Source organism: Choristoneura fumiferana, chromosome 30 (genome assembly GCF_025370935.1).
Source record: "Choristoneura fumiferana chromosome 30, NRCan_CFum_1, whole genome shotgun sequence".
Taxonomy (NCBI): domain Eukaryota; kingdom Metazoa; phylum Arthropoda; class Insecta; order Lepidoptera; family Tortricidae; genus Choristoneura; species Choristoneura fumiferana.
In genome coordinates this window covers 9,710,605-9,731,039 of record NC_133501.1, presented here as the reverse complement: position 1 = coordinate 9,731,039, position 20,435 = coordinate 9,710,605, and the positions used below count along the sequence as shown (strand labels likewise).

Below are 20,435 nucleotides of genomic sequence, written 5' to 3'. Positions count from 1 at the left end.
TGGTGCATAAACACACACACACACACACACACACGCTAGAACTCTACAGACGTGCTTTTAAGTGTGCGCAGGAATTAAATTTGAATGCCTCCATCTCCATTTAACAATCGACGGCTCTTCAAGGCTAGAGTGAATAGGCTGATACTGCACCAGTGAGATACAGCTTAGGACTCGTCTGCACTTATCATCAGGTAAGAAAAGTTTGATATAAGAAAACGACTACTGCCCAAGTGTTCCGGCCCCTAATAGCCGCTTGAGTGCATTGGGAGCATCTACAGCAAAGTTGCTATTCGTACTCTACAGGCGTTTAAGAGTTTGTCACATCCAGTGTCAAAGTGCCACTACATACATGTCATTCTTCTTTAATCTGTTACCCTTGTAGTACACGAATTAAACTGTATTTTTTATAATCTTGGGTTTTATTCGCTAAAGCCACGTTATGTTATAAAACATAATTTGGTGGCCCATGAGGGGAATTAAAATTATACACTATTCTGACTAGTTTCGATCTTTTCGAAAGATTTTATTCAAGAGTTTGTTCACAACGGTGGCACCCCCCATACTACATACTACCTGGCTGCGCTCGCGCAGAATCAACGCAGGAAGCGAGGGTAGTAGCCGGTGCTCTTATCGTAAGCCCGACTTACACTTGACCTTTTTTTAACGCAGTTTTAATCTCAACCCAATGAAATTACCTACTAATGAAGAAACTAATTAACTCAAGATATCTTGCGTTAATTAGTTTCTTGTATATACTTACAAGCTTGGTTATTTTGTTGTATATACAAGCGAAATGTTTCAATCTTTGATATTTTACTTGTAATATGGAAATACTGTGGTATTTTTTAATACGTAAGTAAATACAGCCACTACTCACTCGAATCATAAACATTTTAAATATCATTATATTATCTTTACTTTCCGGAGGTCCATATCAATGAACTAAAATAATTTCTTTGCTCACCCGCGACCTTTATGATAGGTACGTTTATGCAAGGAAGGGGTCCATATTGATACTTGTATGGGTCGTGATAGGTGTCGGGAACGAAAAGATGGTTATTTTTCAAAGGCGTATACTCGTTGAACAGTAAACCAATTACACTTAGTACATATACAATAGTACAGTATTGTAATAGTAATCGTTTGATACAGGGCTTGTTAACGTTACCAAATTCACACTATAAGTAACGGTAAATAACTTAACGTTATAGTAACGTTATTTTTACCGGTAAATTTACTTTACGCTACCGAGTGTTGCCAACAAAGGATTGTGAAATATATTTGTATGATCAATTTTTATTAGATTTTGTCTATGATTCGCATTTTATTCATTTCTAAAACTTTAAGACTAACTTTTCTAAAACATTTTGTACCTTAAGAATAAATAAATCTTTCGTCATGAAAAAGTTGGATCAAAATTATGTTGTAGACAAAATGTTGATTTTTGCAAAATCAATAAATTCATAATTAAGTATAATATAAAGTCATTATTATTTTACGAACTAATGGTCTAATATACCTAATTGAGAATATTTTAATATTTTTAATGTAACAGATGACCATAGTAATATTTATAATTAAGTTTTGCAATTTTAAAAATAACTTATTTTAATATTATTCCTGTCCATTAAAAAATCTACAACGCAAAATCGAGATTCTTGCTAAATATTATTAAATTTTAAAAGGGACGTAGGTAAATTACAATTTTATTTCTTAATTAGACATTATTATCTTATTTGGTAATATGTATTATGAATTTTTCCTCACATTTGAAATTTCAATTCGAAAATCAATAAATATTTTTACTAGAATTATCTTCGGGGTTTTATTTTAAATTTAATTAAGTTCGTATATTATTGAGTGGGCTGAGGCCAACGTTTAAAAAATGCAAATTTAACAAACAAGGCGAGTGAGGTGTCATTTTCTGTTTAATTTTTTGCGCTGAATCGATTGAGATCATAGTTATACCAGAGGCCGTATTGCCTAACATTTCTGAAGCTCGTGACCGCAATCAAATGACAGTTTTTGTATGCGAAATCTGTCATTTGATTGCGATCGCAAGCATCAGAAACTTTAGGCAATATGGCCTCTGGTTATACTTACACAGGACGAATATTTTGCCAGATATGAACAGTTTTTGTTGAAAACATAGAACAGAACAGTCTAAAAACCACTACCTACCAACAAAAGTTTCTCGAGATGAAAGATGAGGATGTGATGGTAATAGGTTTCGAACTTCAAACTGTGCGGTCTCTTTCATACAAATTTAATTTAACAGGAGTGTGAGAAGGCTGACACTACGAATTTCGGAGTAGTTCTCAAAATCTTGGTTGGTTTTTTAGAAAAATATGGCTCTGTCCATTGGAGGACAATTTTGCCAGTGTCTAGTAGGTTTTGCCGTTGTACGGTAAAAAAATCTATAAAACGAAATATGAGAGGTGGTGGTGGATGAACGATGACAGCGCGAATCCAACCTCTCTAAATCTTAAAAAAAAAAACGGGCTGTCACTGTCAGTCATGTCACGTCACGCCAACACAATTTTACAAAGAGTAGAGTGAGTAGCAAAGAGTAGTGTCAGATAGGGATGGTAATCGATGGCGAAATAATCGATTAATTGATCGTGTCGATTTCAATTAATCGATGAAGGGCGCTTATGGTATCGATTAGTCGATTAATCGAATCGATATCGAACATTCCTACGGTGTGGCCAGATATACCGCTTTTCCGCGTTTTACACCGCCTTTTATAAGAAGGTACGGCACACTCTAGGTGCGAAATTCAAACTTTTTACAGTTTAAATGTGTTTCAAGTGAAATAAAATGGGTGACACTATTTCCCGGCCGTAAAATAACAACATGGAAATACCGACCCGATATTATGTGTACTCGCCCATACAAACTGGTGTCAAACGGACAAGAGTTGCTATGGGCGTGTACACCAAATATCATGTCGGTATTTCCATATCGGCATTTTACAGCCGGGAAATAGTGTCACCCATTTTATTTCACTTTAAAAAAAATCGTAAAATATCGTTTAATCGGTGGAAAATCGATTATTTAAATTTTAAAATTAATCGATTACTGCTCGATAATTTTACATGGACTAATCGATTAATCGAATCGATATCAAACATCCCGAGTGTCAGTGTCGTGTCAGGTCAGAATCTGTGCCTTAGTTATTCATACAAAGCAAAGACTACAGTATATATAGGGAGATAGACGGGTATCTCAGAACTTGTATTGGTTTGTATGGAAAGAGGTGCCATCTAGTTCTCATTGTTAAAGCTCGCGCCTATGCATGTGTGCGTGCGTACGCTTACGTATACATAGCTATCTATACAATTAATGTTTCATGCTCAGTTATTGCTGGGTAATATAATGCATTACTTCTTTTGTTGAAATAAGTCTGATGAAATTTCCGGTTTCCATACATTGTTCATGATTTCGTATTTCAATAATGTATAGAAACCACAATTTTTTTTAGATTTATTTCAACAAAAGAGTAAATGCACTATACTACCCAGCGTTAACTGAGCATGAAACACAAATTTTATATTAAGTCCTAAATTTCATCCTGTAGATTATCAATATTACGCCTATAGATAAAATTAAGTAAAAATGTATGAGATAGTGCAAAATAGAAGAAGACAACTAAGTTCACGGCACTTAGGAAATTTTACTATAAAAATCAGTACTTACCAAATGTTAATATACCACGTATTACTTTTAATGGTCTTACTACTATTTTGCTTAGATCTCTGCGCTATGACGGGTTGGGATAAAAAGCAAGGGAAGCAAAAGGTTTTAATTCAGTTTCATCAATCGCCATTTATTAATATATAAGTTTTTGCAATAGACTATGCATGTTAAGCACATGTAAAATGTGACTAAGGGGCTATCCAGGTAAACAATATCACCACCAACATTCTGAACCCACGTTCGAAATCTGTTCATTTCCTTCGCCGGATCTGGGAATGCATGAAGACTTACACCTAAAAATAAAAATAAGTTATGTTATACTCTTTTTTCAGATTCATAAAAAGCACAAGTGCACACTTGTTCTTACATATAATGTGCAATTGTGCTTTATTCTCATAAAACAAATTTGAACTTGTGCCACAAAAGAAAAAAAAGGAACCCCATAAATGATCACATATATGATCCCTTATAATATAGGTATATAAAGGCTTATATGATCTGTCTGTCTTTTAAGACCTTTTTTCTCTGGAAAGCGCAGAGGTAGCCTCATTATCATTCCATCTGTTATCCTTAATCAGAGACATAGGGCTCTCAGCATATTTTTCGGCATAATAACGATGTGTTACGATGGCTGTGGTGCCAAAAACATTGATCAAAATAAGAAACCCTATTTCAACAACGGTTAATGATTATTATTAACCTTTTAAATACAGTTAGAATGTATACCTAGCGATATCATTCGCCTTTGCCAAGCTTACTTCAATAGGTATTTTATGAGAGACTGAAAGCTCAACCTTACAATTGGTAAACTAATTTATTAGAATGGTTACCTTTTCCACTTCTCGTCATGCATCCAGGCACGCAGCAAATGAGAAAAGACATAATATTTAACAATTACGTTCAGTAGATAATAGATACTAAAATCAGTCTATCTCGTCTCGACGCTAAATCAGAGGAGAATTTAACGGAGGAGGAAGCACTAAAACACAAATGAAAACACAACTCACTAAAAAAACGGCAAAAAAAGGTTGGAAAAACTGTAAAACCACAAGTTTTCTAAAACTTTGCAGACATAACCGACATTTTGTTTTTTTTACCTCGGAAAAGCAATGACAGATACAGCGGGGCTACTACGTAAATCGAAACTCGAAGTTCGTATTGTACCGTCCCTCTCACTCTCGTATTAAGTAGTATAAGTGTCAGAGGGACCGCACGACACGAACATCGAGTTTCGAGTTTCATAGTAGCCCTGCAGTACAGTCCATAAACGAGTAGGTAAGCAATGTTACTAGTAAAATGTTCTCTGTTCCTTTCAAATTTCTTGAGAAAGTTCAATTAATCTTTGAATAAAATGTTTAATTATTAAGATTGAATGTTTAATATGATATAAAAACATATTGATGTACTTTCACTATTATATTTTGGTTATGGCAAGAAAGCAGAATTTATAGGTAAGTTATTTTAACAAGGAGCGCTAGATTTCGCTAGCTTCTATGCAAATTGAGGAACCTACATACTATTGAGAAGAGACCATAGCGTGATACAAAGTGCCTTTAGCCAACTTTAGCTGTGTCCTTGTTGGTCGGTCGTGTGTTTTTAAAAACTATTCTTAAGAGAAACCATGGAAGATATCGATGATTCTGAGTTTGTGGCCTCCGAGCATGACCAATTAGTAAACGCAATAACAAAACTTGACAAAACCCAATTCATCACTGAGCCAACGCGAAATGAACCAACTAACCTCAATTCAGAATTCAATTTAATCAAAGGCTCACGTAAATTGAATCTTAATAATGTTGTTAAGGTGTTAGAAGATACGTCTCACCGTGCACAGATTAGCAAGAAACTTAAAAAGAGTCAGGATAGTAAACAAGTGCTACCCAAGCCTCTGGAGAAACCACAGGCGGAGCGTATCAAGAGAGCTACTGGATATGAACAAGCTAAGGAAAAGCTTGGCAGATGGGATCCTGTTGTGGCAAGGAGCCGGACGGTGGACTTCGTGTCGTTCCCTTTGAAACGTGGTTCAAACAAAATGCAGCCAACAAAAGAGTTTATATCAAAACTTGAGCTTAAATCACCTCTCGAGAAAGAGTTGGATGAAATTGATCCGCCTGAAATAGAGATAGAAGAAGAAGAGGAGAAGGTGTATCCAATGACATATGAAGAAATGCTTGATCATCGACAGAACTCTGCTAAGCTGCGAGCTCAACAGTCTTACAAAGCTGCTAAAGCCAAAAGACAGAGTAAAATCAAGAGCAAAAAGTATCACAGGTTAGTAAGACTGTTTTAGCTTGTGCAAAACTAGCTATGAAAATATGAAGTGAGGTGTTTGGTACTTTTATGAGATTGAGGCATTATTTTTTAATTCATATAAAAAATATTTCATTGCACAGGCCTCCTCTCAGAACAAGAGGGCTTGGGCCGTAGTTCCCACGCGGGCCCAGTGCGGATTGGGAACTTCACACGCACCATTGAATTGCTTCGCAGTTTTGTGCAGGTTTCCTCACGATGTTTTCCTTCACCGCAAAGCTCGTAGTAAATTTCAAATGTAATTCCGCACATGAATTTCGAAAAACTCAGAGGTGCGAGCCGGGGTTTGAACCCACGACCCTCTGCTTGAGAGGCGATAGGTCAAACCACTAGGCCACCACGGCTATAAAAAATATTTAAATCCATACTAATGTTAGTGTTTGTATGGTAGTCAGCCTTTCATATCGACATGGAGCGATGGATCAATGTGATTTTTTGGCATAGAGATAGTTTATGGGCCCGAAAGTGACATAGGCTACTTTTTATTCCAGAAAAATGTGCAGTTCCTGAGGGACACAATGCGCGATAACCGAATTCCACACAGGTGAAGCCGCGGGCAAAAGCTAGTTATAATACCTATATGTGGAGCTAAACTCGATTTCAGACAATGGTTATCATACATTATTTAATATGAGCAAATCTCACGGTGTCGGCCGGTGAAATTACTGGCACGTGAGGTATCCCATCTTAGGCCTCTAGGTTGGCAACGCGTTTGCAATACCCCTGGTGTTGCAGATGTTTATGGGCGGTGGTGACCTCTTACCATCAGGAGACCCACTTGCTCGTTTGCCTTCCAGTCGTATAATAAAAAAATTAAAAAAAATGTTCATATTAAAAATGTATAAATGTTAGGTAAAGGAGAAGATTAAACTTGTGATGATGATTATTATGGATGACTTCCAAGCCAAATATCTTATTTGTGTTCAGATATTTATGAGCACCTAGACTGGACAGCTCCAATGTTGCCAATGATGATTGAACAAACAGTCTTGTAATAATAAAATTAATACTGTCTTAAACATGCTAAAAATTACAATTTATTTTCTATGAACTAACATGTGTTAAACACTTGTTCAACGGTTGTCCTAATTTTTTTTGATAGAATTTCAATAAGTTTTGCTATTAAAACTTTATACCTTTATGTTTACAGAATTCTAAAAAAGGAAAAGCTAAAGCAGCAACTGAAAGAGTTTGAAGAGTTGCAAAAGACAGATCCCGAGGAGGCACTGAAGAAATTGGAGGCTCTTGAAAAAGCAAGAGCTTTGGAGAGACACACACTAAGGCATAAGAACACCGGAAAATGGGCTAAAAGTAAATTAGTCCGTGCTAAATATGACAAGGAGGTGATTGCCTTTATAAACTTTTGTAACTTCGTATAATAACCTTTTTTATTGTTTTGTGATATTCAATACCACTTCAAGGAGGAGATTCAAGGACTTGCCAATAATTAGATTATTTGTTCATGCATAACTAATAACCCATTTTATTTCAGACAAGACAAGAACTAGCAGAACAGTTAGCAGTTAGCAGAGGTCTCACAAAGAAAACAAATAATAATGATAGCTCTGATGAGGATGATGATGTTGATGAAAATATACCTGATATGACTTTGGCACAAGATCCCATGAATCCATGGATGTTGCAGCGGTCAGACAAATCAAATGTTGATGCAGAATTTGATTTTGGTTATAAGAAATATGTGCAGGGGAAAATAAACAAGAAAAATGACACTGACTCTGACTTAGATGATGATGATTTACAACAAAAGAGTGGGCAGAATCCAAGTGAAAGTTTAGAAATGCTTGTTTTAAAACAAAGTGTAAATAAATTTGCTGAAAATAATGATATTGATGATCAAGGCACCAAAGTACTAAACAAGCCAGCTGTAAATAATCCAAATTGTAAAAAAATATCAAAAGATGAGAAAGAACTAAATGGTTCAAAAGCTACTAAAAGAAAATCTGAATCTAACAAAGAACCTACCAAGGAAGCAGTGAAATCTAAAACTGCAAAGAAAGCTGTGGCTACATCTAACTGGACCGTAGAACCTGTTAATGTTTTAGAAGTCAAGGCAAACTTGAAACAAGATGTTGAACAAGCATTTGATGCTTTCAAAGGAACTGTGAGTAGTAAAGTAGCAAAGAAATTAAATAAACTTAAAAAAGACATCCAAAATTTAGAAAACATCACTAAGTCTTCAAGAGAGAAAACCGAAGATAAACAAGAAGAAAGAGATAATCTTGAATATTTGAAACTCAAACAACAAAAGCTAAAACCTGTTATAGATGAGGAGTTACTTGAATCAAGCTCAAGAACACCTACAGAAACACAAGTTAAAGATAACACAGTTCTTGATGCTGCCAATGTTACACTAAATGACACTCAAGAAAGTGCTCATTCCAATATTGACCCTAACAGGTTTATAGTAGCAAAGCCCAAATATTTAAATTCAGTTGTACCTGAAGGTGAAAATGGTCATGACTTATTAGATGATGATGACGAACAAGTTGTACCAAAAGTCAACATTGAGGAGGTTTTTGAAGAAGATGATGTTGTAGACAGCTTCAGGCAAGAGAAAGAAGATGAAATAAATAAGGATAAGCCTGAGGACATTGATCTAAGTTTACCAGGATGGGGCTCCTGGGGAGGCAAGGGGGTAAAAGCACCGAAAAGGAGAAAAAATCGATTTATTACTAAAGGTGCCCCTAAAATGCCCAGGCGTGATGAGAATAAAGGTGATGTCATTATTAAAGAATTCAAGGATCCCAAATTGGCTGTTCATAAAGTAACTAATGTGCCTTTCCCATTCACAAGTGTTAAAGATTATGAAGCTTCAATCAGAGCACCTTTAGGGAATACATTTGTCACTGAAAAAGCTCATCAGCAGTTAATAAAACCGAGTGTGATAACTAAAGCTGGCGCTGTAATTGAAGCAATGGATGAAGATGAGCTGCTTGTCAAGAAAAATCGCAACTTTAGAAATGAGAAGGTTCTTAAATTGTTAGGACAAAAATAAATGTTGTTGTTTTAAATTTTTATTTTTTACTCAAACTCCTACTCGTACAGGTGGTGACACTAGAATGACACCATCTCCTCTTACAAATAACATGGGAATAGTTCTCTTGGTTGTTCTGTAGACTTCTTCATATGTTTCTTCATCTATCTCTACTGTTGTGATAGTTTCTTCTGCATCTCCCAGGACCATGTTCAGATGTTGATCATAAGCCTGCAACACAAATGTTTGTAAAAAAAAATCAAGCTTTTATCGCTGATTGTACTTGAATTGTCAAATCAATAATAAAAATAAATTTAAAAATATTTCTTCCAAATCTAAGTTTACAAAGAAATTTAACTGAATTTTTACTTAATTTAAAAATAATAAGTACCTACATTTTTATATGTTGCTAAATTAAGTGTCTGTTTTCTTGGTTTTTATAACAAGATTAAATTATATAAACAAGATTAAGGATTTTATTTTTGTTAATTACACCATGCTACCACACCATACACAACCACACACCATGCTACCAGATTTTGAACGTGTTAAAAATACGCATATCTTGCATAAACGTAGCTATCATAAGATCGCGGCTAAGCAAAGAAATTCTTATAAGTAGTTCAATTATATAGGATATTTTATATGTAAAGTAATACTATTTTTACAAGAGTTTTTCAATAAAGACTCGTCAAGATTGTTAACCATTTTTCTTGTGCTAAAACAAACGAGGTATACATAGACTAGGTACACTCAGGTACCTACAGTCAGCAACAAAGAAATGAATACCTACAGACAAAGTGAAAAAAATATGTATGTATGCACGACCTTAACGTTCAGGCAATGTATACATAATTTTGGCACTTTAAACGTATATTTTTGTTGCTGACTGTACCACGACTTTTCAAATAATTGTGTAAATGTTGTAAACTGTCATTTTTAGGGTTCCGGAGCCAAAATGGCAAAAACGGAACCCTTATAAGTAGTTTCGCCATGTCTGTCTGTCTGTCTGTCCGTCCGCGGCTTTGCTCAGGGACTATCAATGCTAGAAAGCTGTAATTTTGCACGGATATATAGGTAAACTATGCCGACAAAATAGTTGCACAATTAAAATTTCAAAAAAATTTTTAGGGTACCTCCCATAGACGTAGGTGTATAGTGGGGGTGTTTTTTTTTTCTTATTCAAACCTATAGTGTGGGGTATCGTTGGATAGGTCTTTTAAAACCATTATGGGTTTGCTAAGACGATTTTTCGATTCAGTGATCTGTTTTCGAAATATTCAACTTTAAAGTGAAAAACTACATTAAAATCGAGCGTCCTCCCCCCCCCTCTAAAATCTAAACCGGTGGGTGGAAAAATTTGAAAAATTTAGGATGGTAGTAAGTATATCAAACTTTCAAGGAAAACTATAACGGCTAAGTTTGCTTGAGAATTATTAGTAGTTTATGAGTAAATAGCAGCCTAAGGTATAAAATATACCTAAACTTGGAGGATTCCGTATAAAATACGAAATCCTTAGAAAAATATTATTGAATTTTTTCGTAATGGCTACTGAACTCACTCACACACTCTTGGCCGGTTTATTTTCAGTGTTCAAATTGTCAAATGCTACAATAAAAGACAGAGACAACATGCTGCCAGTGCTGGACTGCAGTTTTCAATACACTTGCGTTGATATTACACCCATATGCATCAGTTTCCAGGAAGATATGACGAATAGAAAGCCTAAAGTACTAAAAATAGAAGATCTCTGCAATTTGCAGTATGTGCAATGCGCTGAAAGTAAGTCAATCATCATCCCAGCAGAGGCGTTTATAGGAGGGGGAGGGCGAGAGGGCCATGCCCACCCTAGTATGGTCCAGTGCCCACCCCAGGATGTTGGGCTACCGATTCGAAATTCTATAATACCTTCTTTATCATCATCCCAGCCTATACCGGGTGTGGCCTGTAATGTGAGCAAATATTTAAAACGTGGATCATACTCCTCAAACTGAACAACATTAGTTCAGCGACTTTTAAAAATAATTAGTTTTTTAATTTTTATTACACTTGTAAGTTTATTTGACGACCAGATGGCCTATGAGAGAACCTGACTACGAAGCTTGAGGTCCCGGGTTCGATTCCCGTGTCGGGGCAGATATTTGTATGAAAAATACGAATGTTTGTTCTCGGGTCTTGGGTGTTTTCTATGTATTTAAGTATGTATCTATCTATATAATTATATTTATCCGTTGCTTAGTACCCATAACACAAGCTTTGCTAAGCTTACTTTGGGACTAGGTCAATTGGTGTGAATTGTTCCGTGATATTTATTTATTTATTTATTCGAAGAAGCAATGTAAAGCGAAATGCTTGGTGCTTGTAGGGTGACAGGCGACGTGAGTTGGGTTCTAGGATGGCGTACATTGATTGCAGTATTTAATTTTTAAGAAAAAACCCGGACAAGAGCGTGTCGAATTTCGTATTTTATACGGAATCTTCCAAGTTTAGGTATATTTTATACCTTGGGTTAAGAGTAAAAATACTAATAATTCTCAAGCAAACTTAGCCGTTAAAGTTTTCCTTGAAAGTTTGATATACTACCATCCTGAATTTTTCAATTTTTTTCTACCCAACGGTTTAGATTTGAGGGGGGACGCTCGATTTTAATGAAAATTTGCACTTTAAAGTTGAATATTTCGCAAAATATCCAATGAATCGAAAAATCGTCTTAGCAAACCGCTAATGGTTTTAAAATACTCATTCAACGATACCCCACACTAGGGTTGTATGAGAAGAAAAAATTCACCCCCACTTTACGTCTATGGGAGGTACCCTAACAAACAATTTTTTATTGCACCATTTTGTCGGCATACTTTACATATATAACCGTGCAAAATTACAGCTTTCTAGCATTGATAGTCCCTGAGCAAAGCCGCGGACGGACAGACAGACAGACATGGCGAAACTATAAGGGTTCCGTTTTTGCCATTTTGGCTCCGGAACCCTAAAAAGGAAAATTCAAAGACTCCATTATTTTTAAAAGTCGTTGAACTACTGTTGTTCAGTTTGAGGAGTATGATCTATGCTCATATTACAGGCCACCCCCCGTATAGGGACACTTTTTTCTCCGTCTAATTCAATAGTGCTCGTAATTCTGAGTAAGAAGAATGCAGAATTACCTAATACGGTATTTGACTATTTTGTATATGTTTTATAAATTAAAACTACACAATGCCTGTTATCGAATAGAAAAACAATTTTTAAGCTACCTTTACAAATAACAAAGTTATAAGGTTTGCAATTCAAGATTGGACAGAGAAAGTACCGCCATACTTGCTGCACAGAGAAAAGCGTTTGAGAAAGAGACAGGTATATAGATTTTTCAAAAAATCACTATAAATCCAATTTTCAAGCGATTTAAGTTTTCTCTTCGCTAAACACTGTCTGTATATCTATCCTACTAATATTATAAAATGTGAAGAAAGTTTTTGAATGAGTATGTTTGTTACTTCTTCACGCTGAAACGGCTGGACGGATTTGGATGAAATTTGGCAAAAAGTTAGTTTATAACCTGGATTAAAACATAGGATACTTTTTAGGGATAAAATCTTGAAATAACAACCGCTGGGCTTAGAGTCATGAAATTTGATATGTTGGGTGCTGGATAATATTAAGATATGGCAAATTCAGGAGTTGTAAAATACCGTATTCTGAAAAAAAAAGTTTTTAGTGCCATTTAAAGTAAGATAAGAATGCTCACTTATGAGTAGGTATATGTTATGTTTATGTATGTCCTCCACATCGGTTTCGATGACGGCGATCCTGGTCATATTTTTTTGTATAATATTTTATAAAAGTTTTAGGAAAAAAAAGAAAAAGATTAAAAAACTCCCCATCAGTAAAACTAATTGTCATATTTTGTCAATAAAACGATTCTCAATAGTTAAAGCTATCGTTAATTAAAATTTAATATTCTTATGGATGTCATACGTCCTATAGTTCTTCTTGCTGGTGGTAGGACCTTGTGCAAGGTCCGCCCGGATGGCTACCACCATCTTGCTCGCTAATCCTGCCGTGAAGCAGCAGTGCTTGCACTGTTGTGTTTCGGTGTGGAGAGTAAGACAGCCGGTGAAATTACTGGCACTTGAGGTATCCCATCTTAGGCCTCTAGGTTGGCAACGCATCTGCAATCCCCCTGGTATTGCAGGTGTCTATGGGCGGTGGTGATCTCTTACCATCAGGAGACCCGGCTCGTTTGCCATCCAGTCAAATAAAAATAAAAAATTAAAAAAAGGCTGTTTCTTTTTCAGATGTGAAAGCTAAATTATTGAAACCAAAACATTGTGGACTACCAAATCCTGAATATGATGATAGTAGTAAGTATCTTCAGGTCCTAAGAACTCGGTGAGTTTTTAAGTGTAGCCGTAACACAATCCGGGGCGAAAACCATGTTCCAGCTAAAGTCACCCCTGTTGAAACCCTGATTGGTCCCAACAGTAGGGTTGCCGTATGAAAAATTTAAAAAAATCCTGACATCACCCTAAAAGTCCTGACATTTGTTGTCACACATTGCGCACGCGCTGACGCTGCTCAATGCGCTCCTGACGGCAGCACCTGAGTGTGATCTGCTCGCTTGTCCTTGGTCGACTGTATGCCATGGATGTCTGAGATTTTGTGAGATGATGGATGATAGGCAATCTAGTGTTTTATCTTAAGTTAATTCTTTCTATTTCTGTTTTTTATTTGTTTTATTTTGTGTATATTTTTTTAATTTCGCGTCGTATTGGTAAATTACTGTAATGCTGTGTAATTTTATTGGAATAAATAAATAAATAAATAAATTTAGGGGGGGAGTGACACAGGCGAAGGGGGGCTAAAAATGGTCAAAATTGATGTGGCATATTTTATGGATGGCCCTTTGACGTAGGTTGAAGAACGTGCCAGCGCGGCACTGCGGTCCGCGGTGTATTGTAAGTAGGGTTGCCATGCGTCCGGAAAAGCCGGACAGAGTTAGCCTATTTCAATACTTGTCCGGCCAAATTTAACGGTGTCCGGCCTATCCAGATTTGTTAGGCTTTTTACATTTGAACAGTCACTATAAGTTTATAAAAATAATAATGATAATAACTGTAGACATTACATACAAAATTGTTGTTGTATACTACTGTACTACTAAGAAACTAACTAGCTCTGTCTGTTTGTTGGTCTTCCTGCCTTCACGCTTAACCTGCTGAATTTAGATGAAATTTGATAAAGAGTTTATAACTCTGGGAAGTACATAGGCTACCATTTGTAACGAAAAAAAAATGTTTTTTGATTATTCATTAATAATTTGGGGCGCCTGGATTTATTACCCAAAAGTCCGGCCAAACTGGCTGGTCTGTCCGGCTATTACGTTTGAGGACCTCTATTTATTTTTTATTCGACTGGATGGAAAACGAGCACGTGGATCTTCTGATGGTAAGAGATCACCACCGCCCATAAACATCTGCAACACCAGGGGTATTGCAGATGCGTTGCCAACCTAGAGGCCTAAGATGGGATACCTCAAGTGCCAGTAATTTCACCAGCTGTCTTACTATCCACGCCGAAACACAACAGTGCAAGCACTGCTGCTTCAGGGCAGGATTGCCGAGCAAAATGGTGGTAGCAATCTGGGCGGACCTTGCAAAAGGTCCTACCACCTGCTAAAACATCATCAACATCTGATTAATTGAATTATTCTTTATTACCAGGTGACTACAACGCTTTTCTATATGCAGACTATGAAATTGAAATGGCACAAGACCGCAAGAAAAAGTGTGCACTCGCATAGCAAAGTCCTTGGTTTACTTACACGTTGATCGCAACATTGTGCGCTGGAAGAAAATTAGACTTTATTTTTTGTAAATATGTTTGTTATCAATTCCAATTTAGGAGAAAGTGGCACCATCAAATAAATAAATATCATGGGACACTTGACACCAATTGACCTAGTCCCAAACTAAGCAAAGCTTGTACTATATAAGAAACGTATACACTTATATAGATAAATACATACTTAAATACATATTAAACATCCAAGACTCGAGAACAAACATTCTTATTATTCATACAAATATCTGCCCCAGCCGGGAATCGAACCCGGGACCTCAAGCTTCGTTGTCAGCTTAGGTTCTCTAACCACTTGGCCATCCGGCTGTCTAAATATTTGCTATTAGTTAAGTAAAGATGTAAGAAATATGTCAGCCTATAATTGTGTGGTTTAAATATTCAATACCTATACAATGACCCTTTAATGAACACCAACACGCCGTACTTGTTTTCCTGGAATAAATGACTAATAAAACGGGGAAACACCCCACGCCTTTTTTATTTTATCATAAAATCATAATGTTTCCTGAAACTACTGACCATTGAGGTAATTCCATAACTAAATTGATAAACTAGCTTGAATGTAAAAATAAGACAGAATTAGTCGAGTAACGGAGTCAGAATGTTGTGCCGCAGAGTGGTAATAACGCTGGTCGTCGCTAGCATCAGTATTTTAAGTAAGTAAGAATTGACTTTTTATACCATCATGATTCTGTTATATTTAACGTCCACGGAATTTAATTGAAAATATTCTTGTTAAAGGAGTTGGAGCATCGGAAGATAGAGAACAAAGAGCGTTGCCAAATGAAACACAGACGCCTATCTACGAAAGTAGAACCGTGCTCGAATATAACAACTCTTACAACACTGACCCAAATGACCGGGGCATGTATGGTTCGCTTGTACAGCAAGAGACTGAAGTACATGAATCACCGAATAGTTCTGAACCATCCAACACTCATACTCGCACAGTTATTGCGCCGGGAGGTCCTGGGCAGCAGGGAGTTACCTACGTAAGATCAGAAGAACGTCAGTACCAAGGACAAACGAATCAAAACCAGAATCCCAGCGATGATGGTGGAACCTTTTATGGATCCTATACACGTCAGAAAGGGAACACTTATGAAATCGGCCCGAATGACCAGAGCATCTTCGGATCCAAAACTGTACAGAGTGGGAACACTTATGAAACCAAACCGGGTAGCAAGAACTTTTTCGGATCAGTAACAGACCAAGAGGGAAATCGGTTTATACCTCGCAGGAACCAGCAAACATCAAATAACTCAAGTAATAGCACGGCTGGTCAAGTACACTCTCAGAAGCCCAAGAAACCTGACGGACAAAGGAGATTATCAGAAACCGAGCTCGCAGCCTTAGAACGTCAGTACCAAGGACAAACGAATCAAAACCAGAAACCCAGCGATGGTGGTGGAACCTTTTTTGAAAATCGGTATACATCTCATCAAACACACTCTCAGAAGCTCAAGAAACCTAACGGACAAACGAGATTGTCGTCTGATAATTCTATCTTGTTTTTATTTTCTTGGATTTTACTCTCAAAATATTACCTGTTTTAGCGTACAGCTTTTAGAGTTCATTTGATGAAGGTTGAATAGCTTCAGCATTATGCTGAGTCAGTGTCCGATTCACAACCGCAATGACATACTTTCCTACGTGTTGTCTATTTGTACTTAATAGTGTTGTTGTATCTTGTTGTTGTGAATAAATGTGTTTTCGGATTCGATTAGTAGCATTCGAAGATGGCGGATGTAGACAATATCTAATTTTGCTATTTCTGTTTCTTTGGCTAGTTGAAGTATAATTTTGATAGTGTTTTATGCGGCGATTAACCTTAACAGTGAACAGTGATCCCAAAATCCTATATTGCTCTCGTGTCTAACATTTTTTAATGCGCAACCGGTCTCCACGTGGTTTCTGGAATTTTACTATCAAGTTGCAAAAACTACAATCACCGTACAACGTGCCTCTCAAAGAGAGTTTAACTTGATGTTGGCAACACTGCTAACATAGAGTATTTTTTACCTTTTTATAATTTTTTTATTGTCTATGGGCTATGTGGCCGCCCCACTTCTTCTTCCCTTCTCTACCAGCCATTCCGAGCGTGTGTAACTGTGTAACTAATAATTGTGTGTCTTTTGCAATAAACTTGCTTTTATCTGAAGAACCGGTGTTTTAAAGTGTCTACAGTCCGCTAATTATATATAATACCTACAAGCAACACAAACTTGTACACTTGACACTGGCGAAATGGTCCTATTAATTAGAACAGAAAAGCCATATTTTAAAAAAAAGAGAGAAATGTGTTTTCTTTCTTCTTTTTTCTTTAATAAAGCAACTTTATAAACATTTAGAACCATTTTATTATCTTCATTTCCGAATCCGCTGAAATTAAATATATCTCTACAATGAACAGATCTAACACTATAGGTAATATCAAATGACGATAAAACTCTGACGAAGTGAACATTTAAAATTTCCAAGTACCTTACCCCTTTATATCGTCTGAGGATCTTGAAACGTCTACGTGTCAATAGTGGGGAGCACGCGAATCGCAGCGCACCCTGAAATTGTATGGGTGAGATGCGAGAGTAGTTGCGTATGCGTACGACCCCTTCTACCATTTTTTCTGCCCGTTCTCTACAAAACAGCTTTCTCACTTTACGAAAGACATATGATTCAAACAAACTAAGAGTACAAAACCACTAATCAAGCACTAATAGTTCAATACCCTTAGTGATAAAAGTGACTAGGTACTCGTAAATTATCGTCCTCAGTTTCTTTGCCTTGATTTACTTGACTGTCTCTACAACAAAATAACAAAACATATAAACATATCAAAATAACTAAACAAACCAAAATTTTACAAAACTAAAAATTACAAATAAAATATACCCTGGAGATCGCCCACTTGGGGCATCGTTCCCAGGACGGAGGCCGCATTGCCCCTCTACACCGCCAAACTTAGGCGCTGGGCAAAAAAGGTACCAGCCCTATGGTCGCCTGAGACGCCTAAGAGCTTGTCCGACACTTCTTTTACAAACTTTTTTGTGTCGGACGACACGTTTATATTGTAAGTGTCGCAAATACGTAGTTGTTCGAAAGAAAAGCGTATTTGCGACATTTAATAGTTTGGGCCTGCTCTGCGGCGGACCCAGGCTTCCGTGCAGAATCGTTAGCGTGGAACGGAGCCAATGTGTCTACACAGGTGACGTCCCACGCTAAGGGGCGGCCCAGACACCAAGGCACTAAAGTACAACCATCGGGCCCCTTTCCGTCGGTGGCAGAGAGACCCGAAGGTTCCAATGTCGTGGGCACAGAGGCAGTGGAGAGAGCCCGGCGGATGATATCGTTAAGAGTGGCGTGCCTAAAAAAGCAACCCACACTCTGGTGACAAAAAAGGGCCATGCCAACCCAAAGTGTCCACTGTCTAATTGTCTGAAAGATAAATCCTACTAATATTATAAATGTGAAAATTTGTGCGTGAGTGAGTATGTTTGTTACTTCTTGACGCTGAAACGGCTACATGGATTTGGATGAAATTTGGCAAAAAGTTAGTTTATAACTTGGATTAAAACAGAATACTTTTTATCCCGATATTCCCACGGGATAGCGATAAAATCTCTTTGTAACAACCGCTGGGCTTAGAGTCATGAAATTTGGTAGGTACGTAGGTAGCTGGACGTCTGTAATAACACATAGGCTACTTTTTATCCCGATGTTCCCACGGGATAGGGATAAAATCTCGAACTAACAACCGCTGGGCTTAGAGCCATGAAATTTGGTATTTAGATAGCTGGACATCTGAAATAAATAACACATAGGCTACTTTTTATCCCGATATTCCCACGGGATATAGGGATAAAATCTCGAAATAACAACCGCTGGGCTTAGAGTCATGAAATTTGGCATGGGTGTTTTATTTTAACGTCAATAAAAACCACGATGTAATTTTAGGGAATTCCCACGAGAATTTAATAAAATCCCGGAATTTCAATTCAACTGCTGTATCCAATGATTTACGCGTGCGAAGCCGCGGGTAAACGCTAGTTATTCATATTTTTAATAACCAAATAGGACTAGGACTCGTAGTCATCAGAATAAGGAACCTATCTGCATTTCAAACTGACAATTATTTTCGATTCCATTTATAATGATAGGGGTAAGTAGTAACATTTGGGTCATAATCAAATACACCCAATCAATCAATCAATTGTAATTAATACGGTATTTGACAACTCCCGATTTTGTCATATCTTAATTTTATTATGAAAATATAGATATACACATAGTGTTTAGCGAAGAGAAAATTTAAATCGGTTGATAATTGGATAATTGGATTTTTTGAAAAATCTATATACCTGTCTCTTTCTCAAACGCTTTTCTCTATGCAGCAAGTATGGCGGTACTGGCGTGTGACGTCACATGCCAGTACGTCTTTCTCTGTCTAATCTTGAATTTAAAACCTTTATAACTTTGTTATTTGTAAAGGTAGCTTAAACATTGTTTTTCTATTCGATAACAGGCATTGTGTAGTTTTAATTTATAAAACATATACAAAATAGTCAAATACCGTATTCATCATCCCAGCCTATATACGTCCCACTGCTGGGCACAGGCCTCTTCTCAGAACAAGAGGGCTTGGGCCATAGTTCCCACGCGGGCCCAGTGCGGATTGGGAACTTATTATTATTAAATACCGTATTGTGTGTTGTCAATTGTGTTAGATAGATAGATAGATAGATAGAATCTTTATTCAAAACAGCATACAAATCTCAAAGCTGTTATGTTTCTTTTCTTTTGTACTATAAACAGTTTACATACATACACACATACACCCTTGTTTGTCCCTTTTTGTCATGTTTGCTTATCAAAGAATAGGCCACATTGCTTGAAAATCCCACTAATTAGCCTAATTAGCCCCTGAATATTAGTACAGGACTTTCCATAAATTCTATAACTTTCCATTCACATAGCGGGCCTTTCCACAAACGACCATTTTCCTGGTAGGTATTCACACAAATAACTGATAAGAGCTGTGACCAAAATGTCCTGTGCTATGATCCAATACGTCAAATACCTAAAAGGGATATTAAATTATTGAATGAGGTACTTATTGGGATATAAATGCATCATATACTTGTTGTTATTTATTAATTTATTTAAGGAGAACCAACAACTAAAAACACAATATATGTAGAAGGAATAGCAACACAGAGCCAATTACAGGATCCCACAGATAGCTATAGTATACAATGTTTAAGTTTAACTTAAACGAGGTGACGCGCACTATATCAGACGTCACACCATGCCAAACAAAACACCACAGAACTTCAAATGGAATTACTATATTCCTCAACACATAGTACTTATTTCCTTTAAATAAATATTGCAACAAAGTTAAATGATACTTCCGCAGGTTGTATCAAAAAGTATGTAGTGTAGTATGTGTTATGTAGTAGGTATAAATTGGTTTCAGGATCGTTCATTGGCGGCACGTTCATGGTCATGACAAGCAATGTTTCAATGGTTCTTTTCGTTGTTCTGAACAGCAGCTAGTGTAAATGTTAGGATCAG

The 20,435-nt window shown here is 36.7% G+C and overlaps 2 protein-coding genes, 1 long non-coding RNA gene and 1 pseudogene across 4 annotated transcripts; 2 read left to right on the top strand and 2 right to left on the bottom strand.

Moving 5' to 3' along the window:
- The first annotated feature begins 758 nt into the window (after positions 1 to 758).
- On the top strand, positions 759 to 14,877 carry LOC141444778 (uncharacterized). 2 transcript variants are annotated; one of them, XM_074110414.1, is made up of 4 exons: positions 759 to 852; positions 10,596 to 10,787; positions 13,298 to 13,363; positions 14,723 to 14,877. In XM_074110414.1, the coding sequence occupies exons 1-4, from the start codon at positions 825 to 827 to the stop codon at positions 14,800 to 14,802; spliced, it is 366 nt and encodes a 121-aa protein (XP_073966515.1). In that variant the 5' UTR covers positions 759 to 824; the 3' UTR covers positions 14,803 to 14,877. The 2 variants fall into 2 exon arrangements, with proteins under 2 accessions (XP_073966515.1, XP_073966516.1); XM_074110415.1 differs by lacking the exon at positions 13,298 to 13,363.
- Positions 3,809 to 4,807, bottom strand: LOC141444779 (uncharacterized). Its single transcript, XR_012453210.1, has 2 exons — positions 4,530 to 4,807; positions 3,809 to 3,992 (listed from the first exon to the last, which is right to left on the bottom strand). It is a non-coding gene; the product is annotated as an uncharacterized lncRNA (long non-coding RNA).
- Positions 5,251 to 9,041, top strand: LOC141444777 (U3 small nucleolar RNA-associated protein 14 homolog A). The gene is made up of 3 exons (XM_074110413.1): positions 5,251 to 5,970; positions 7,160 to 7,352; positions 7,502 to 9,041. Exons 1-3 carry the CDS (start codon positions 5,321 to 5,323, stop codon positions 9,023 to 9,025), a joined length of 2,367 nt encoding a protein of 788 aa, XP_073966514.1. The 5' UTR covers positions 5,251 to 5,320; the 3' UTR covers positions 9,026 to 9,041.
- LOC141444432 (U6 snRNA-associated Sm-like protein LSm3 pseudogene) lies at positions 9,056 to 9,532 on the bottom strand (annotated as a pseudogene).
- Positions 14,878 to 20,435: the final 5,558 nt, after the last annotated feature.

Coding starts and splice junctions, on each gene's coding strand:
- LOC141444778 (XM_074110414.1), top strand. CDS start 825: ATGGAAATACTGTGGTATTTTTTAATAC. Junction 853..10,595: donor ACTGTGGTATTTTTTAATAC/GTAAGTAAATAC, acceptor GTTTATTTTCAG/TGTTCAAATTGTCAAATGCT. Junction 13,364..14,722: donor TCCTGAATATGATGATAGTA/GTAAGTATCTTC, acceptor CTTTATTACCAG/GTGACTACAACGCTTTTCTA.
- LOC141444777 (XM_074110413.1), top strand. CDS start 5,321: ATGGAAGATATCGATGATTCTGAGTTTGTGGCCTCCGAGCATGACCAA. Junction 5,971..7,159: donor AAGAGCAAAAAGTATCACAG/GTTAGTAAGACT, acceptor TTATGTTTACAG/AATTCTAAAAAAGGAAAAGC. Junction 7,353..7,501: donor GTGCTAAATATGACAAGGAG/GTGATTGCCTTT, acceptor ATTTTATTTCAG/ACAAGACAAGAACTAGCAGA.